Genomic DNA, 21,692 nt, shown 5'->3' with positions numbered 1-21,692 from the left:
TGACGGAATCTAAAACAAAAATCCAGAAAATCACATTGTATGATTTTTAAGTAATTAATTTGCATTTTATTGCATGACATAAGTATTTGATACATCAGAAAAGCAGAACTTAATATTTGGTACAGAAACCTTTGTTTGCAATTACAGAGATCATACGTTTCCTGTAGTTCTTGACCAGGTTTGCACACACTGCAGCAGGGATTTTGGCCCACTCCTCCATACAGACCTTCTCCAGATCCTTCAGGTTTCGGGGCTGTCGCTGGGCAATACGGACTTTCAGCTCCCTCCAAAGATTTTCTATTGGGTTCAGGTCTGGAGACTGGCTAGGCCACTCCAGGACCTTGAGCTTCTTACGGAGCCACTGCTTAGTTGCCCTGGCTGTGTGTTTCGGGTCGTTGTCATGCTGGAAGACCCAGCCACGACCCATCTTCAATGCTCTTACTGAGGGAAGGAGGTTGTTGGCCAAGATCTCGCGATACATGGCCCCATCCATCCTCCCCTCAATACGGTGCAGTCGTCCTGTCCCCTTTGCAGAAAAGCATCCCCAAAGAATGATGTTTCCACCTCCATGCTTCACGGTTGGGATGGTGTTCTTGGGGTTGTACTCATCCTTCTTCTTCCACCAAACACGGCGAGTGGAGTTTAGACCAAAAAGCTCTATTTTTGTCTCATCAGACCACATGACCTTCTCCCATTCCTCCTCTGGATCATCCAGATGGTCATTGGCAAACTTCAGACGGGCCTGGACATGCGCTAGCTTGAGCAGGGGGACCTTGCATGCGCTTCAGGATTTTAATCAATGACGGCGTAGTGTGTTACTAATGGTTTTCTTTGAGACTGTGGTCCCAGCTCTCTTCAGGTCATTGACCAGGTCCTGCCGTGTAGTTCTGGGCTGATCCCTCACCTTCCTCATGATCATTGATGCCCCACGAGGTGAGATCTTGCATGGTGCCCCAGACCGAGGGAGATCGACCGTCATCTTGAACTTCTTCCATTTTCTAATAATTGCGCCAACAGTTGTTGCCTTCTCACCAAACTGCTTGCCTATTGTCCTGTAGCCCATCCCAGCCTTGTGCAGGTCTACAATTTTATCCCTGATGTCCTTACACAGCTCTCTGGTCTTGGCCATTGTGGAGCGGTTGGAGTCTGTTTGATTGAGTGTGCGGACAGGTGTCTTTTATACAGGTAAGGAGTTCAAACAGGTGCAGTTAATACAGGTAATGAGTGGAGAACAGGAGGGCTTCTTAAAGAAAAACTAACAGGTCTGTGAGAGCCAGAATTCTTACTGGTTGGTAGGTGATCAAATACTTATATCATGCAATAAAATGCAAATTAATTATTTAAAAATCATACAATGTGATTTTCTGGATTTTTGTTTTAGATTCCGTCTCTCACAGTTGAAGTGTACCTATGATAAAAACATACAGACCTCTACATGCTTTGTAAGTAGGAAAACCTGCAAAATCAGCAGTGTATCAAATACTTGTTCTCCCCACTGCATATGCTTAATTTTTTATAACCAACAGACCAAACTGTGGCATTGTATTATTCATGTTGGCTTTCAACCCAACATTCACTAAACAATTACATTAACTAAACATTAAAAAGAAGAGATCAAAGTGTGTTTGCAGTAAATGCCTGTATAAAATCTATTTTTAAATTGTATTTACTGTGTTATTTAGCCAGCTTATTGAACTTTAGGTTACACTTTATTTTAAGGTGTCATTGTTGCAGTGTAATTATATATTTAAGTACTGAGTAATAATAATTATCAACATGTACTTACTATTAGTTTTATAAGACACAGTTCTATGGGAACCAAAGGACAACTCGTAGGCCTCGAATTGAACACTGAATAGTTAAGCCCTATTCGCACTGGATTAGTATTACCTGGTGACCTCTAGTCATTTGTGATAATTGCAGAGGTTGTCTGTGATCTTAATCCCGAGCGAATCGGCCATGTCTGTAATTTGTAAAGTAAAAATTCCCCCGCAATTGACCTACCATATTTCCCGAACACCGAGGTCCTATGATAATATTAGTCCCTTGCGAATCGGCATCTCTGTGATTTGGCGGGGTCAAATATAATTTCTTCAAGGTTTTTGTTTCCTGTGCGCTTTTTTATCTATCTTTCACAAAGAATGGAGGCTGCGTTGGAGTGTTTTGATAGTATTTTGGGTGCTGGGTCATATCGCTATAGGCTGCACCATACAACTATACAATTTGCAGAAAGAGAAAGCTGAAAACCATCAGAAGAGCAAAAACAAAAAGAATGATTAAATAGAGATGAATGACTAGCAGCATGCGGTAAGGAACATTCTTCTGTTTATGATATTTCATACAGCTAGACCTATAACGACAAGACATTTCCAAGCAATAGCCTATGGACATCATATCAGGGAGAGAAGTCAGTAAATTAGAGTAAAATAACAGGCTTCGCTTATCCCGTGCGAATGCGCCACACGAAATTCAGAGGTGGGGGGTAATTTCTAAATCACACAAGGTCCCCAGATAATACTAATCCAGTGCGAATAGGGCTTTAGTCAAGGATGTTATTCATGACATGAAGAAAAATAACTGTGTGGGAATTGTACTATGTTCTTCCCGAAGACAGGGAAACAGCAAGAATGGAAAAAGAAACACAGCATGAGTGACTCAATAAAGAAACATCTGGCAGAGTGGGAGAGTTGTGTAGTGCTTCAGAAGCCACATCTGTATCCAGAAATGACAGATTCAGCTATCTTCCACCGCCTAAAGCAGTTTCCAACAATCTATTAATCACTTTCTTGTGCTCTGTTTTGCACACTGTAGTAACTTCCATATGGGACTGTGACATTAAAATGGACAGACCGCAGAGTTCTGGAAGATTTAGGTGGGCAGCCTCTACAGTTTCTCCATAATTCAAAATGACATTAATGGCTACGCTTCACAAAAGACTCATCAGTCATCTATTTACAAACTGCCTAGATGGAGGCATAAAAGTGAGATTTAATGGCTCAGGAACCACAGATCCTGGTTCTGGTCAGACGATAGATTGTATTGAGAGCTATAATTGATAAACACTAATGTGCCATAATGCATTTGGGTGATTCTTCAATTAGGAACCTTTTTGAAATATTGACAAATGAAACTTCTCCAAACTACTGTTTCATCTATGTTGAAACATTTATCATGCCCTGGAATAAAAACATATCGCCATTGATACCTAATTTGTGATGGTAATGGCTTCTTTGTAAAAAATAAGCCTTGAACCTGCTAACACAAGAAGTTAGCTAGAAGTCAGTTCAGTTTGAAATGCTTGGTGTGATGGTAATGACACATTATACAAATGTGTACCCATAAATGGCAATTTAAAATAAAATATTTTTTTAGGGAAAAGTACAAACTAGTTTTTTTTATAAATAAACTATGGAAGAAAAGGTAAAAAGTATGGTTAGGGGACAAGCCCAAAAATATCTGACAAATTTAACCTACTGCTTGCAGACATTTTCAACACTAACAATTTAGAAAAATGTAATTAAAGAGACAAAAACAAAAAAACAATGTTGGCCAGAATATTTTTTAAACCATTTCTTTCTTTCTTTCTTTCTTTCTTTCTTTCTTTCTTTCTTTCTTTCTTTCTTTCTTTAAATCCACTTAGGAGAAACAAAAGTTCCCCTAATTGAAGTCTAACCTATTTGTAAGCAAAAACTTTCAAACTGTTCTTTCCTATCTTTTTTAGCATTTACAACAATCAATGCAAAAAAAAAAAATCATAAACTCGGCCCGACCCAACAAGCTGTGCCTTTCTTAACTGAAAGCATTTTCCAATTTGGTCGTCCTCCAAGATCAAAAAGCCCTATAGCCACCCTCCTGCTCTCATTCAAAATACAGTAGATGAAAACACAATTCACCTCAGAGCTCATCTCATCCTCATGATGGAAAAACTCATGCTTTCTTATCAGGCTCATTTTCAAACAACATGCTAAGACCTGACATGAGGGGTTTCAACCCATCCAGGGAAATTAATTGGGCCTAGAGAAACCAATCAGGTCCTGACTTTGATGTTTAATAGAAAGAGCATGTTTAATAGGGTGGCAGCACCAAGCGAACCACTCTACAGACGACGGGTATCTTCAGCATATACAGTACATGTGTGAGGGACTGCGGCTGTCTGTCAGCAGCGCTATGATCAGTACTAATCATCTGCTCAGTTAGGGGCAAAACGACTGAGAAAGGTTTTCTCTAATGCTTCATTTTCACGAAAACTACCCCAAATAATAAAACCAAAGAAAAAATGTATGTCCAGAGGTACTCAAGCAAATTATAGCCGAAAAATCGAGGACTACAATCATGCACGTTTAGGCTTTTACAAATCAGAAATCATCTTCCATGAAGAGGACTGCCACCACAGACAATTATATATATTGGAGATGTCAACATGAGAACTGGGGCTTAACTTAAAAAGTGCAATTACTTGTAAATTGATTTATACTTGAGCAGATGACTCGAGACAGGTCATTTCTTTGACATTTCAGCTCCAAACCCATTGACTTAATAACAGAAAATATGTATGTGAAAAATGGTGTCACTAAAAACATCTAATTTCCTACTGTGTAGAAAATTCCCAAAAAGCAAAATGAAACCAGCCACATTCAAAACAGTATTTACTGGAACATTTAATGTAATTTCTTATTGGCAACCATTTTTACAAATGAATTGTCATGGACACCATAAATGTCTGAATATTCACACAATACATATTTGTATGGAATGGCAAACAATCACTCATTTAACAATTTACAGTAAGGTCTCATTTGTTAACATTAGTTAATGCATTAACTAACATGAACCAATGAACAAAGTATTTTACAGCATTTTAGATCTTTGTTAATGTTAGTTAATAAAAATGTTAATGTTCACAGTGCATTAACTAATGTTAACAGATGCAACTTTTGAGCTTACAAATACAGTAAATGGCGAGATTAACATGAACTAATATTAATAAATAGTGTAGAAGTATTGCTCATTGTTAGTTAATGTTAACCAATGTAGTTAACTAATATTAACAAATGAAAGCTTATTGTAAAGTGTTACCATATCTCAACATGGCCATGCATGCTTTTAGTATCTTAAATATACTCTCTGAGGCCAATAACAAGCCAAGCAATATCTCACACCAAAGAAGTGTGAAACTTATCACACGTGAAGGCACATATGAACTAGTGAGGTGTGGATATAACTAATCTTTCTGCTGAAAATCACTACAGAGGGAACATTGTAGACGTGTTACCGACCAAAAGGCCTGAAAAGTATTGACAGATAATTTGACAAAGATGCTTTTTTTAATAAATAAACAAATAATCCATTGATATAAAATAGTTTTGCCTGCATAATGAACATTTTTGTAATACCACAAAATACCATTCCAAATCAAACAGATTTTAATTAAAATCATAATAATTTTTCAAATTTCATTATTAGACTACACTAATATTGCCCTAAGTGCTCCAACAAGTGCTCTTTGTTGAAATTGGTTCATTAAAAGCATTGTTGCTCAATGAAAGTGGACACGCTACAAGTATGTTAGCTGATTTCAATTAGACAACAGACTTCTCTAACAGCGTGCAAATTAATATGGTGTGACATTATATTTGGAGTATAATGTGATACAGTATGTCACACCATAAACAAATTATAAAAAAACAATTAGTCACACTGTAGTCTTATATTTAATTATAGACCATTTAAAATAAATAACTACAGTACACACAAAACTATTGTACTATTTTAAAAACTTTTATTAATTCTATTAAAATTTTACCAGACCCTGTTTTTTTATATATACATTAAAGGCCATTTCCCTTTGGGAAAATTATTTGAAAAATATCTTAAATTACTGTTAAAATATTTTTCAAAATATTTGAGCTTATGCACATGAAAATCATTTTGCTTTACTTATTTTGATATGTCAAATTTCACTTAAAGGGATAGTACTCACCCACATGTCCATGTTTATGTTTTAGGGTTTAGAGTCAAAAAAAAAAAAAGAAAGAAAAAAAAATCTTGCTTGCACTTTCACAAACCAGCGACAAAAAGAGAAGGGGATTGCATCCACTCAATTACCAGCACTGCCACATGGATGTGAAGTAGAGGGGTCAGTGGCATGACATGTCATACCCATGCAGGACCAAAGAGTTGATAAACACTCATGGCAGCAGGTGAAGAGAGTCGAGCTGAGAGTCACAGGCCTCTGGCTACCATTTCATTACTCTGAATACCAGCCTCCCTATGGACATGACACCATTCACCTCACGCTGGCACACATCCCTAAACCTGTGATCTAGAGCTCTGCAAACAACATACTCTGCATGCCACTTCATAAAACACTCACACTTCTATTAATGTAAAGAGCTTTTTATCCCATTAAAATCTAGAGGGATGTTAAAAACAGGAGGTCACTTTTTACAACTCTTACTTTGACTCTTAATAAAAACTTAACGAATCAGACAAAGATATTGATTTTCTGTACAGGAATATATGGATCTGGGACATAAAGACCTCCGTTAATCAAGGTTACTGGCATGTTTCCACTCCTATAAGTTACTTGAAAACAGCACCGTATTGACAAGTAAAATGTCTAATAGCCTAAAGTGTTCTCCATCCTGCCAATATTTTGAGATTCATTTAAGATTATGTATTTTTTTTATGTAATTTTCTAAAGTATAACACTGTGAAAATGGTTCACACGAATAGAGTCCAAATGAAAAGCTGCTTGCTTCACATAAATAGTCTCATTATAATAATTACACTACAGGGGAAAAAAACAAGGTCTTTCACAATACATCATTCACAGACAACTAAAACACAGAGAAAAACTAAACTAAATGACTGCTTTAGTGAAGAACCCTAAATCAATTAAGAAAAGAAAAGAAAAGAAAAACATAATTTTAAGTTGTTTTGGATAAGCTTCAAGCAGCTTTAACTATACACCAGTTAGAGCTGTCAAGCTCAAATTGGGTTACAAAGTCAGACTCAGCAAAAAAATCCCAGAAGAAAACCCCACCCACTAATGGCTAAAGATTAAAATAAGCTTAATTAGATGCTTCATATTGAGAGGTAGGAGGCTAAGGCCCACATATTGAAAATATATGCCTAAAATGTGCTTTTCTGCCTGCAGGCTTCCAACTTCCTCTGGCTGTAAATCTGTGGCCAGCACCTGTTCAGTGGGATGTGAACGTGACATCAATTTCAGATTCAATGGTACTCTGCATGAAGACCCCCTCAGCTACTCTTTCAATTTTACAACAAGTATACATTAGCCTATAATTTTCAAAACACATTCAACTCACTACTTTGAGATCCACTTCAAGACACTTTCAAGATCCTGTGCTGTGTTATGTTACCTTCTCTACAATAGCGTGAATAAGCGAAGAGAAAAATGCGAGGTCTGAAAATACGGAGGTGTAAAAAGGAAAGAAGTATCAAGATATGATCTTAAAATGTCAGTTGTAGGCTACTGTAAATAGAAAAAAATTATATTTATTCTTTGCAGATGAACCAAATTAAAGGAATATTCCATGTTCAATGCAAGTTAAGTTCAATTGACAGAACTTATATTTAAAAAAATATATAAGAAAATAATGTGGATTACCACAACATTTTATTTCAACTTGTATCTGGGTTACAGCAAAGACAGGGCCCTGTCTTGCACCCAGCGCAATTGACTTTGTACACCAACGCATGTATCATTCCTATTTTGCACCCGACGCACAGCTGACTTCTCCCTCCACAGACGCACGTCTGTAAATTAGGGAATGAACTTGCGCTCCCGGGGCGGTTCAGCGAAAAGAGGAGGTGTGTTCCGGCGCAAACGTTCCCTGGTGCTGTTTTGCAGTTCCAGAAAATAATTCGGCCACTGACCAGGAAAAACCTAGTCTAAAGTCAGTGGCGCGTTATTCAGATGCTATTTTAAGGGAGCATGCTTGGCCATAATGTAGCGTGTGCACAACGCGCATACACTTTGCTTCTCTCATCTACACAAACGCAGCAGTTGCCATTTTTGCAAACCATACATAATTACAAGGAAAAATATTCCACACGAGGGAAATCATTGTGGTGTCCATGAAGATGTGAAAAAATAGGCATAAATCTAGCTTACACATTTACCCAAATTATTAAACTGTTTAACCAAAGCTAATTTGGGTGGGTTTCTCCCATCCCCATACAATGTCTTTTACGGGCCTGACAAGAACGTCGGTCTCCTCGGCTGTGAACCGCTCCTGGCGTGCGCCTGGCAAATCCGCCGTTATAATAGCAATCCACCATGGAACAAGCACGCCTGCTCTTAAAGGGAATGTGAGATGTCGCTCTGATTGGTTTATTTCACGTTACGCCCAAACCACACCTATGAGTGATGTAGCTACTTCAGACCAACCCATTTTAGATTTGATCGAGATCCGCCCACAAAGAGATCCCCCTGGAGCCGGATGGATTATTTTTGTGAAGGATGCATGCACATTTTGCGACTTGAATCAGCTGGACCCCATTGCTTCACATTATAACCACTGAAAGATCTAAGACATTTTCTAAAATAACTGAAAATGTGTTTGTCTGAAAAAAGATGGACATATGCATCTCGAACGGCTTGAAGGTGAGTAAATCATGGCTTAAATATCATTTTTGGGCGAACTATCCCTTTAATATTTCTTAATAAATCCTCCATAATTTGTATTGATTGTACTGATTTGTATGATTTTTTTTTCATTATGGCACAAACACATGCATCCGTTTGAGCTTAACTTGTATTGAACTTGTTATTCCTTAAGGCTAACTCAAGCAAGACAACATTTCAGCAGCCTTATTTGAACACCAGGCAGTTATGTAATCGAGTCATTTTTCTCTTTCAGAGTTTGAAATGTATCTAATTCTGAACATCACAAAGGTAAACCATTGCAGAGACATTCCCTGAGAAAAATGTGAACCCGAACGGCTAATTACACAGCACTGTCTCAATACACAGTTCATACTGCACACAAACAAGCTGAAGAAAGGCTTTGGTGGCTGCGCTCCAACTCTGTTAGCGTGTGAGCTCCACAGACCGCGGCCCCAGCTTTTCCCTGCCTCAAGTCCAGCTGCTCACTCTACTCAGAGCCAAGAGACAAATTAAACCGCCGCAGCTGAAGCCTTCGTTTGGACGGACCTCCAAGTTGGCATCTGGATAGACTTAGACATGATTATCCCCATTCACCTAAATACCCTTGCAACTCCCCAAGAAATAAACAACAACCGACAAACACATTTTGTACTCCAGGGCACAACTAGACTTGTCTGATGTCGTAAATAATTTGTTATTTTCACGCTCATGAGTTCAGAAAAATGAAAAAAAAACTTTAAACTGTTGCTGAGGAAGAGACAAAAGCCAGTGTACAAAACAAAGCTGTCCACTTCATGCCACCTTTGTGTTACGGGTCTTACTGTTCCCATGACAACAAATCCCAACACCCAACGGTTTCACTCTATAGACATGCCTTGTGTATCCGTTCAACATAGCACAATACACATTGATCCCTAATTTCCCATCAAAACCATTCCCATCATATAAGGAAAGGAACTCATGGGCCGCAGCAGACTTGAAAGGCCATTTATCTCTGGTGGATGGAGGCAGATTAGCCAAACAGAGCAGCTCCTGTTTAAAACAAACTGTAAAATGGACCAATGGACAACCTGCCCTTGGGCCTCTCGGATATCGTGCTGTAGAAAGAGCTTAAAAAGCAGACTGTGTGGGTGAATGAGAGGAACAGATACAGACATTGAGAGAAAGTCACTTGGAGGAACCGACGAGAACTAAAGGACCACATATCAGACAAGAGAAGTGACTGATTGTAAATGAGTACAGCTCAACTCAACTCAAATTGACACCCTATTTAACTTTCCATCCTGTCAGTGATATGCAGAGAATTCAGGTTCACAATCACACCACTGTTAAAACAGCCAAAAACCAACAGGAGTAGCCTATCAGAATAATCAGAATTAATTGTCTATGCCAGTCTAATATGTTACTCTGTAGGAAAAAAAAATCTGAATTATACTTTCATTTACTTATTTATTTATTTAGTTATATATAAAATCCTATATATATACACATATATAATCACGATTAATCGCATATTCGCATCGCAACTGACCCCAAATTACTGACCAGTGTATATTGTTGTTACAAAAGATTTCTATTTTTAAAAAATTTGCTTCTTTTTTTTATTTTTATTTTTTTTACTTTTTATTCAAAGTTCAGCTTTGCATCACAGAAATAAATGATAATTTAAAGTATAATAAATTGAAAACCAATTATTTTATCACAATATTACATTTTTTTCTGTATTTTTGATCAAATAAATGCAGGCTTGATGCTTTGAAACTTCTTTCAAAAACATTAAAAATAGTAATGTTTCCAAACTTTTGACCTGTACTATATATAAATAAGTACTAGATAATGTTTTTATACACAAGCATGTGAGCAAAACCTTTTAGTGTGCTAAAACTTCAGTCCTTACAGACTAGTATATGTTATTGTTACAGATTGACTAACATACAGGATAGGAGATATTCAGCAGGAAATCTTGATAAAGAGGAAAAAATTGTTAAAGAAAAAGAAACAGATTGTTGTTTGCAAGTGAAACAAACAGCCCTAAAACCCCTTAACTCAATACTACACAACAAAACATCAAGACAAAACTGTCTCAATGCCGTACTGCATGAGCTGACATTGAGCAACCGTGATGTTTTTAAGAATGGAACTGTTTAAGATTGTATCACAATTTGTGAAATTAACAAGTTACACTGCAATCACCGATTAAATAAAAAGGGAAGACAGCAGCATGTTAATTGGACCCCATAAACAGCGGTTGCCCTGAGACTTAAGTGCCATGATGTGCTCTCGTTAATAATTTACTAATCAAAAGGTTAATAGGAAAATGTTTAATATATGCCATACTTTTGTAAAGAATCTAGAAAGCTTACTACACGATATTCAGAAACACTTTCTGTTAAGTCTGTGAACATCATGTGATCTGTTATTGTTCATAAAAGATGGTTTCCAATTATTATAGATATTAAAATGTGTCTATTCATGCTTAAGAATGAGTATAGACATGAAATGTGGCTTTAACCATATTTTAAATCACTCTTTGAAGGTATAACCATGTATATGTAAGTCTTATAATTTTGTGTTTGTTATTAATGAGAATCTACAGTGATTTAAAGATGCATTACAAATATCATTATAATGCATTAAACATCCAGGCTTCATACAGAGTGTTTACTCTAAAATCTTCTCCACACTCTCAGATCTTCGGCCACAAAGCCACACATGTCCGGCTGCCAGCTTCCTATCCTGAGACACTGGGCAAGATGCTGTCCATGGATGCTGTGGGTACCATTACACAGCATCATCCCTCTGCTTACACTCGACTCTGCTGCTGGGAGGAGCTGAAATGTGCATTTCGATTAAAAAGACTATTTTGTGGTAGAGTGATCTGGCCAAGAGTTAAGATTGTATAGGCAGCATCTCTATGCTGAATATATGTACGCCTTGATCAAGATGGCAGGCAATAGAGATAGCATGTGATATTAAGGGAAAACAAAGAGCATCGTTCAAAGGAAGTCGTGCAGAGATTAAAATGTTTCATATTTGCAAAACATAAACACAAACATGCAATTTCTTACCTTGTTCCTTTGCAAGCCAGGGAGCTCCTCTAAAAGGGATTCATCTTTGTTGTATTCACTTCAGCTGACTGTCGATTTCGGAAGAACTGTCAGTTTCAGCCATAAATGTGTCGTCTGTGTGAAATACAGTTAGTTTGATCATAATAGCCACATAAAAAGGAGGGAGTTACTTGACGGATACCGTTATTTCTTTCTGCAGATAACGCCGATTAATTCATTTTTCGGAAAGAAATGCACACTGATGAAAGGATTATGCCATATTGCAGGAACATTATATTTCTCCATGTTGTTCAGAGCCCTTAACAACAGCGTACACTCCAGTAATGAGACTGAATATTTTGCCCTGTATTTTCATTTGCCCGTTCTGTGTTTTTGCGAGGAGAGATGATGGGTGTGCGAATAAAGGAATAGGGAGGCAGGTTTTCTTTAGTACGGAGACTCGGAAGGCTCAATCGGAGGTCTGCTTATTCACCGCAAGAGGGCGCAGTTAATATCTCCTCGATAGGTGTCGACATGTACTGTTTTGTTTTGGAATTCCTTTTTTTTTTTTTTTTGTGCCTGGGTTGAAACAAACATGTACTATTTAGTTTTTATTTTGAAGCATCTTTGTCCTTATAGCATCTCTTTTTCCAATTTTAAGCAATTTCACTCGAGCGTGATTGAAAGCGAGAGAATCAAACATCCATCGTTGTCCATTCTTTAGCCTAACCCAAACGTGTTCATTGCAGTTTAGTCAAGAATGAAATGTATCTCTCTTACTACAGTCACGGTTGACAGGTGAAGCTCACTCTACTTTTATGTTTCTTATAGGGTTGCCTTATTTATATATATAGCAATAAGCAGCAACTCTGACAAGCGATGCACCTGCTAAATAAACGAAAGTGTTGCGTCCTTTGGCGCCATCTGGTGGATATTTAAAGCAGTCACCTGATCGCTAATGCTTGTACAATGCTGCATTTAATAAATCATGCAGAGCCAAATAATGTTTAGTTGTATACATTGGCTATTTCCAAAGCATTAGATTTTGATATTCTATTTTTAATTTGTATTTATATTTTTAAATCGGGATAATTTTGCTTTGAATTAAGGGAGACCAGGGCTAGTTGTCAGATTTTCAGGAAACAGCAAACATTTTAAAAGATAACCATATCAAAATATCAAATCATTATTACAAAATTCTGTAAAATGACAACATATAAAACACATGTGACACACACACACACACACACACACATATATATATATATATATATATTATTCTTTTTTTCATTTTTTTTTCACACGCACATAATTCTATAGGCAAGATGACTTTAGGCAAGATACATCATGTATGTCAGTATGGTTTTGTGTTTACTTGTTTCCGCAACAGCTATAGCTAGACTATATTAATATTTTAGTTTGGAGCACAGAATTCACAAAATATGTTTTATAAAATATGTGGGATTTTGATTCAATATTAATATAAAATAATTGATAATGTAATAATAATATAAAATAATTGATAATGTAATTTATCAATAATATCTTATTGATAATGTTTCGTGAGCACCAAATCAGCATATTAGAAGGATTTCTGAAAGATCATGTGACACTGAAGACTAGTAATGGTGCTGAAAATTCAGCTTTGCAATCAGAGGAATAACTTACATTTTAAAATATATTAAAATAGAAGTTATTTTTTAAATTGTAACAATATTTCATAATATTACCATTTTTGCTGTATTATAATCAAATAAATGCAGCCCTGGTGAGCAAGAGACTTCTTTAAAAAAATAATAATAATAATAATAATCATACCAAACCCAAACATTTGATTAGTAGTGTATTTCCTCCTGCAATATGGCAATGAGGGGGTAGTCAGTTTACTTCTATTGGCTGATCGATCATGGAATGTGCAGTTCCACATCTATAGTGTAAAGCACTAAAATATAAATGAATTATTAGTCATCTGTTAACCTAGTGTTTGAGTTATGCTATGCAATGCTGCTGATACTGTACAATAAACAGAAAACATGGCATTGGACTTTTCCACATTTCTTTTTTATTTCTTAGAGGACAATTATGAAGTATAGAGGATCCACTTGTACACATCAAAACAATGGAATCACCACATTAACATATTTAACAATCACTGAAACCGGAGAAATGGAAAAAAAGGTCAACTCCTGAACCACTAGACCACAGACAGCCACATCCAGCTCCTGGAAGCCTCACTATAATGAGACCTAAAGCAGCCTCGCAGTGTGATCCCCAGGAGTGGGTTGAACCACTGAGTCATTACAACCAGGTCTAAGTTGGAATGTTTTAAAATAAACACTTGCAGGTAAAGAATGAGGGTGAAAAAAAACAATACAAATAATGCATCACTCCACTTGTTCACCAGACTTGAAGTAATTCACGAGTCTTTAGTGCTTTACAGATAGGGGTGCGCAGTTTGATTGATCATTAGAACTAAAACAACAGACAATTAACAGAAGTTGATTTTGGACATTCAGCGGTTAGTAAAATCATGTTTGGTGTGTACCTCCAATTCACAAACACATCATTGACAGAAAAGCATTTAAGTAGCTAAAAGAAGGTAAACTGATGTTACAAGTTTGATCATTGTTATAACCAGTGGTTTACTGTTAGAATTCAATAACCTATGGACATTAGCGAAGGGAAAACACCATATTTCATTTTACGGGAGTGAAAGTGAGGAATAAATGGATTGTTGTCTTTTTAAAACATTTCAAGTGGATGAAAAATTTGGGTTGTGAAAATGAGATCTTAAAATCCAGTAAAACTTACAACCTGGTTTAATTTGCGTTAAAATAAATATGGAATCTAATGTCTGTAACCAATTAAAGTCAACCTTCAACAGCTGTTTGCTGTGCTGTTCTGGGCTATCATTTTCAGAATTAAATGAACAACAAAGTTGATGTTACATATCGTTCATCCAGCTTTGATTGTAGACAGTATTATACAGTAACGACAGGGACCTAGGGGATAAAGACCACTTCTTGCTTCCAAAAAAAATAAAAATAATAATACAAAAAGTAAACAAAAATCACAAGACAACTAGGGAAATACAGAATGGCAAACACCCTCATGCTTCACACACAAAAATAAACAGCTGCATTTAATATGTACACGCATCAGATTATTATATCCTCTTATTTTTAACTCAGTTGAACTGAAGATAGCCCTACAAAGTGAGGGACCACACCGGTAGAAATACAATTGGAGACTGGTATTCTTTTTTCTTTTCTTTTTTAACATAGTTTTGGTATAATTGTTTTCTCAAAGATATCGTTTACTTGAATTAAACATAGTTGCAACATGAAAACACAACAAATGAGAGTGAGATCAGGTCAAGCACACTGGATACACCAGGTGTCACCACGCAAATACAAGAATATTCTTGCATACAGCGATCAAGAGAATACTTTACGATTTACAGCCATCCAACGCAAAGAACCACACTAATGCAATTGATCACTTTTCTTGTACTGTACAGAACAATCACAACGAATTATATATATTGAAATTTGAGATGATTACAAACATAACACCCTGTGTGTCAGGCCAGAACATCGGGTCTATTGACAGTCTTTTCTGTCCGCAGGGTCATTGTTTATATTATTAGGCTTTTTTAATTAAAATAAAAATTCTAATGTTTAAATTTGATATTATGGCATCATGGAGGTATGGCCAAAAACATTAAGTGATATTTTCATTTTCAGTATTATGAGATGCCAAACTAAGTGAGTCGTCAAAGATCTGCCTTTGACATCATGATCATGCACTCTTTTAAGACAAATTGGTGCACATACAATAATTCAATCTTCAGAAAAATGATGGTTAAAAACAGACACAAAGGAAAATACATTTAAATAATTTACTATGTATTTACACCTCCTGTTTGCACCAGCAACACAGCGTCTTTGATCTGTAGGTCGTGTAGTCATCTAATCTCCCATTTTTACTTTCGATGTCTAAACAGAGAGAGAAACAAATGTTAAAAAAAAAAATTAACTAGGTTAGCAGACAAAATTTTAAATCTCATGGCCACAAAACATATTCTCCTGAACAGACTGAATATTGAATGGATGAACCAAAATTATATCAAAACCATCTTATGATTAGAGGCCATATTGCAACTGCAAAAGCCATATGATTTAATAGGAGTTGCTTTTGTGGGGCTGAATAATCTCAATCTGAATTCAAGTATGCATGTCAGATCAATTTACAGTGTGTGACTGGAAATGGTGATAAAATATTCATCCAGAGGGTGGTCATAAGTAGCTAGAAGGATATTAATGAGAAATAATTCAAAACATGATCCTGCTGGAAACCAGATGGGAAAGAATATGCTTCATGACAGCACTTTATCTGTTTGGTAAACCAAAGGCTTGTTCACATGAAGAATGTAGTGAAACTAAAGGTCAATTAACATACAATCCATGATTGGGCAATGCACATTTTACTCTTTTTAAAAGCAAAATACAAGCCATCTGATGACATGATGACAACATGATTTAAGAATAATGGGTGTAATGACAATAATACTACTGTGCTTTTGATAATAGTAGTGCTGTTGGAATAAAACATGAAAGGTACAGTATAAATACAAATAAAAATCAGACCAGGTCCATAGAACTGCATGATTCACTTTAAATTCTTGTTTAAATAAATGGCCACAACAAATACTTGCTCTGTGTAAAAAATAAGATGACAATGTAATTTGAGTTCTCTCATTCATTATTTATTAATGAATAAAGGCCACTCATAAAGGCCAAATGCTTTCAAAGTAGAATATGTTATTGAAAAAAAAAAAATCTATAATTAAATACAGTACCACCTCATGGATTTCAAAATGTTTAATTGAAAACCTGAAATGTCTTATACTTTAATATTCTCTGCTGTCAGTAGAAATCAATTGACCAAGAATGATAAGGTCATGCTAACAATTCAAGGCTCGTGATTTGCTGCTAAAAGTGGGACAGGACAAAAACTTTTTACATTACATTTATGTATCTGGCAGATAATTTTATATAAAAAAAAAAAAAAAAAAAAAAGTGGCAATACTTTACAATAAGATTTAATTAGTTACCTACTTTAGTTAACTAAAGTAAATGTAACTAAATGAATGTAACTAAAGTCATGTAACATAAGTTGCACTCTTACAGTTTACTTCATACCTGGATACTTTAATATTCTAGACCCATTTTAGAGTCAGCATTGCTGAAGGTTACAAATGACATTCTACTGTCCATTGATTCTGGTCTTCAGCTATCCTGATACTTTTAGATTTGAGTGCCGCATTTTACACTATTGATCATAACATTCTTCTGAAACGACTTGAGTGTGTTGTTGAAGTCCAGGGCCTAGCTTTACAGTGGTTTGCCTCATACTTAAAGAGGAGGACCTTCTCTGCAAATATCGGGTCATTAACTTCTGTGCCTATCCATTGGGGTGTTCCACAGGGATCTATTCTTGGCCCTCTTTTGTTTTCCCTATACATGCTCGCTCTTTAGGCTCAATATTCCAGAAACATAACATAAATTATCAGTGTTATGCTGACGACCTCCAACTACTAGTTGGACTCGAAACTGAAAAGACACCGTTTTATCGTGAGATCCCACCCCCTATGGGGGGGATTGAAAACATGCGGAACTAGCTCCTACGACTGGCTAGTCTCTAGCCTCTGGCGAAAAAAGCCTCCAATGACGCAAAATGATGATTTTTGCGTCATCGGAGGTTTTTTTTCAGACACACAATACAGAAATCTCTCATCTCAGGGGGACATGAGGGAGGGAAGGAAGCATGGTCATTTGAAATACTACCGGGTTTCTACTGATACAAGGCTTAATGCTAATCTGTGAAGTATCCCTTTAAAGGATAACTCTCGGCAAAATTGAACCTAGGCTCTTTTTGTTAATCAACCCGAGTCAAACTTTCGTGTAAAAGCATAATTAGAATGGAAACGCTAATTTTAAGATTGACCGTATTTTCGTTTTAGGTTAAAATGCCTTTTGAATGGGTGTGCATGGGGCACTTCTAAGATAGCATTTTTAAAACACTAAGGCGGCTCAACACAACATAAAACTGCTCGAAGTATCACCAGGGGCTCTACACATGAACTTGAGCATTGACTACATTGTTTGTGTACACTAAGTTAACTAAAAAGAAAGGTTTTGTACGACTCACTTTATCAGTTAGTGTTTCCGGTGGCTGGAATTGTGTCAGTCAAAAGTAGTCGATCTCCGAATGCAACGCAATGAACTGACTCCATATGAGGAAATGTCATGAACTTGTCATTTCAATGAAAAGCATGATAACTTAGATAAAAAAATGATCTGTGAATTTATGTGGAAACAAGCTTTAGGAGCTTTCCATCTTTACTTTCATCATGTTACGTTGCATTCCAGCCACCGGAAACACTAACTAAGGCATGGAAAGCCATTTTGACCTAAAACAAAAATACGGTCAATCTTAAAAGTAGCGTTTCCATTCTAATTATGCTTTAACACGAAAGTTAGACTCGGGTAAATTAACAAAAAGAGCCTAGAGTTTTGGCGAGAGTTACCTTTTAACAAGACTTTAACAATACTTCTGCAGCATTTATTATTATTTAATGTTAATTTCAACAATTACTAATACATTATTAAAATAAAAATCAAAAGTCATGTGTTAACATTAGTTAATGCACTCTGAACTAACATGAACAAACAATGAACAACTATATTTGTATTAACCAACATTAAGAAAGATTAATAAATACAGTAATAAATGTATTGCTTATTGTTAGTTCATGTTGGTTAATACATTAACTAATGTTAACAAATGAGACCTTATTGTAAAGTGTTACCAAAAAGTTTAGTTTAAACATTAAAAACTAAAGCTATGCTTTATTTAGTGAACAATGACCACAACAGCTTATATTAAAATATTGCAGGAGAAGAAACATACATGGTAATTTCATAAAAAACACTTGCCTGCAAGATGGCTACGATCACTCCAAATAGTCCAATGGCACTGCCGAAAATTTCAACAATGAGGATCTTGACAAAGAGGCTGGCATTCTGAGCATCAGCCAGGGCAGCTCCACTGCCCACAATGCCAACACAGATGCCACAGAAGAGGTTTGAAAAGCCAACAGTGAGTCCAGCACCAAACATGGAGTAGCCTGAAAAAACAGCACCACTGTGTCATCCAAATTCATTTGGTTGCTCAGAAGAAGCAAAGAAAAATATTTCACTCGAGATGAGAAGTGATTTATAAGTAAAATGCACCTGCTTGGTAGTTCCTTGACCCAATAGTTTCTGGAGTCGTGCCACTGAAGTTCTAAATGACATTAAAAAAAAACAATGTTGAGAACAACTAGCAAATACTGTACATGTAATACAGCTAATTTAAATGATGTAAAAAGCTTAGGGAAAACATCTGCTCTCTTTTCTAAACCTAGAACTTAAGATTTACTCTAAAGCCAATGTGTTCAAAGAATTAAATAAATTAAATAAGTTTTAACTTACCTCTGCCAAATTGCTAATGACAATTGCCATGATGATCCCATAAATAGCAACAGCTTCACAAAAGATAATGCTAGAAAGAAAAAAATCAACTGTCACTAAGTGCAAATGTGAGCCAAAAAAGCCTTGGGCAAGCAAATAAACCCGAGTTACAAGACAGAAGGAATCATAAGAACAAAAGGCTCATCTGACAAAAGCGGCATGAGCCAAAAAAAATATATATTTTAGAGATGTTCGAAATTTGACTTTAGCCTCTTTTTTTCCAACAACTGATGTACCCAGGGGTGTCTAGATCAGGATATTAGGCAGCAAAAAAAGGAGAATATTTTCACATAAAACTTTAAGCACACTGCATATACCTGACAAGATTTTTGGTCTTGATTCTAGGGGCTTTGACTCCGCCACCAATAATGCTGGACCCAGTGATGTAAATCCCCCTGCAGAGTCACAAGACAAAATACATCATTTTCCACATACAAGTATGTCACTGACTGTTTGTTTAGCACCATTCAAATATCTAAATATGTATATACTACAAAAGGAGCACGCTGTAAGCTTTTGCATTAGATCATATTTTGGTGAGTGAGCTACTGATAAAAAGAATTGAATGCTTCTTTTTTATGGACCTTTTTCAACTAAGCACCGTAGAAGAGGATATGGAAAACTGTACTACAACATGTCAAAATTTCCCATTGTTGCTTTTGTGACAGACTAAAAAGAGGAAATGGACAGTCTCACCATGCAGCTCCGACAACAGACAGAGAGATGGCCAGGCCAATTCCAAGATTAGCCCACATGAATGGAGAAGTCTCCGTTAAAAACCTGTGACAGAAAAGGTTAGGTTATCAAGACATCATAAGAAGCATTTTATTAATTTACTTCAAGTCTTACATTAAGTTTTGTGGATATCAGTTATATAACAAATGTATAGTGAACAAGAAAAGCCTGCTTAGCAATAACATACTTTAATGTTTCAAGGATTGTCTTACTGAACACATACCATGCTATATCAAACCGAAATCCAAGATCAAAAATCGTATAGCAAGTACCTTTGGGGAAAAAAAAAAAAAAATGATTAGTAGTTTTTAAGTTATGTGTAAATAAGCAGAGTATGTCAGAAGGTGATAAAGTATAAAAGTGATATAGTTTTCATCTAAACCAAAAGGAAAACTAAAATCAGTGGAATAATCTGAATAAAAGGCAAAATATGGATAGCCTTTTTCCATTCAGAATCATAGAGGGTATGTGTGAAAGCTCACAGTCATGTGAGAGCCATCTTCCTCATTTGGTCATAAAACCCTGTTTAACTGCCTTATTTTTTTATTTTTAAATCCATATTACATGTTGAATTTTGTTACTGTGCTATTCCAGCCCATGTGTGGAGAAGAACAGAATATAAAAACTATCCAAACATTTTAACTCTAGCTAAAATTATTTACGTTCTCATCAGAGCAGGTGTAACTGTTATGTCTAATTCTCAATGTCAGCCTTTAAAAATTGTTGGTACTATCACTAGATCTCGAATTTAAAATGTTTACACCAATGTTTTATGACAACAGCCTTTAATACCATTACAATTATATTTAAATTATTATTTGACGTAATCGTGCTAGTGTATGACAGCTAACGTCAGTTGCTAGCCAGAAAATGGCTTTCCAGTTAAAGAAACATGAGAAACAGAGAAAGATTATAAAGATATCTGCGTACGAATAAGGATAATTATATTAAGATGCGTGTGTTATTTATGTGCTTATGTCAGCAGGACTCGTTAGCGCTTACCGACAATCAGGATGGTCGTCCAGAAGGCCAAAGTGACCCCGGTGTATAAAATTGCGTGCCCGTTCATCATCCACTCCAACAACAGCGCCAGTTTTGCTCTCTAAATGTTCTCACACGAATAAACCTAAAGCTACTGTGATGTTATTTTCTGTTGGATAATTGTATTTTGAAGAGAAATGGATTCCTGTGAGCCCTTCGAAGTGGCGAAGGCTGTAAATCCTGCATCCATCAGAGAGGAAGGAGTCACCAGCTGATCATGTGACGAGCTCGAGCTGTGCACGTGACGCAAAACGTCACTCTTCCTTTTAGTGATCTTAAACGCTGATCTCCGGTCAGCTCATATTGGTTTCCCTTTGTCGATATATCTAATAACATAAGCAAACAATTTAAACATATTCATTGAATTTAGATACTTTGCTAAGCGACATTTTACTAAGAAAATATAGATGTTCATTTGTTTTGCTACTGTCCGTTTGTCTGCCATACATATTTTGTCATATATTAACATATATTGTCTGTTGTCTATAAAAAAAGACATCGGCAACTATCTGTCTATCTGAAACTGATTGTAAATAGTCAGAAGAAGGGAAAATATTAACTATATTATATTTATAAAAGATTAAAGTAAATTTTCAGTCAATTTGTATGGCTTTTAAAAATAAATATTTTAAATAAAAAATAAGGAAAAACTGATTG

At 36.0% G+C, this 21,692-nt stretch overlaps 2 protein-coding genes across 2 annotated transcripts in view; both read right to left on the bottom strand.

Annotated features, from left to right (window-relative positions):
• Window positions 1-12,606, bottom strand: part of b4galt2 (UDP-Gal:betaGlcNAc beta 1,4- galactosyltransferase, polypeptide 2) — a 104,073-nt gene extending 91,467 nt beyond the window's left edge. Inside the window, exon 1 of the mRNA XM_084120765.1 lies at window positions 11,704-12,606. The gene's annotated coding sequence lies outside the window, so the exon portion shown is untranslated. The remainder of the gene's footprint in view (window positions 1-11,703) is intronic.
• Window positions 12,607-13,721: 1,115 nt separating this feature from the next.
• On the bottom strand, window positions 13,722-21,276 carry atp6v0b (ATPase H+ transporting V0 subunit b). Its single transcript, XM_084120375.1, has 8 exons — window positions 20,997-21,276; window positions 20,218-20,266; window positions 19,956-20,039; window positions 19,577-19,654; window positions 19,221-19,290; window positions 18,981-19,032; window positions 18,684-18,874; window positions 13,722-15,680 (listed from the first exon to the last, which is right to left on the bottom strand). Exons 1-8 carry the CDS (start codon window positions 21,064-21,066, stop codon window positions 15,654-15,656), a joined length of 621 nt encoding a protein of 206 aa, XP_083976501.1. The 5' UTR covers window positions 21,067-21,276; the 3' UTR covers window positions 13,722-15,653.
• Between the last annotated feature and the right edge of the window lie 416 nt (window positions 21,277-21,692).

The sequence above is a fragment of the Abramis brama genome (genome assembly GCF_963993115.1).
Source record: "Abramis brama genome assembly, chromosome: 7".
NCBI lineage: Eukaryota > Metazoa > Chordata > Actinopteri > Cypriniformes > Leuciscidae > Abramis > Abramis brama.
This window is presented reverse-complemented; position numbering and strand designations above follow the sequence as displayed.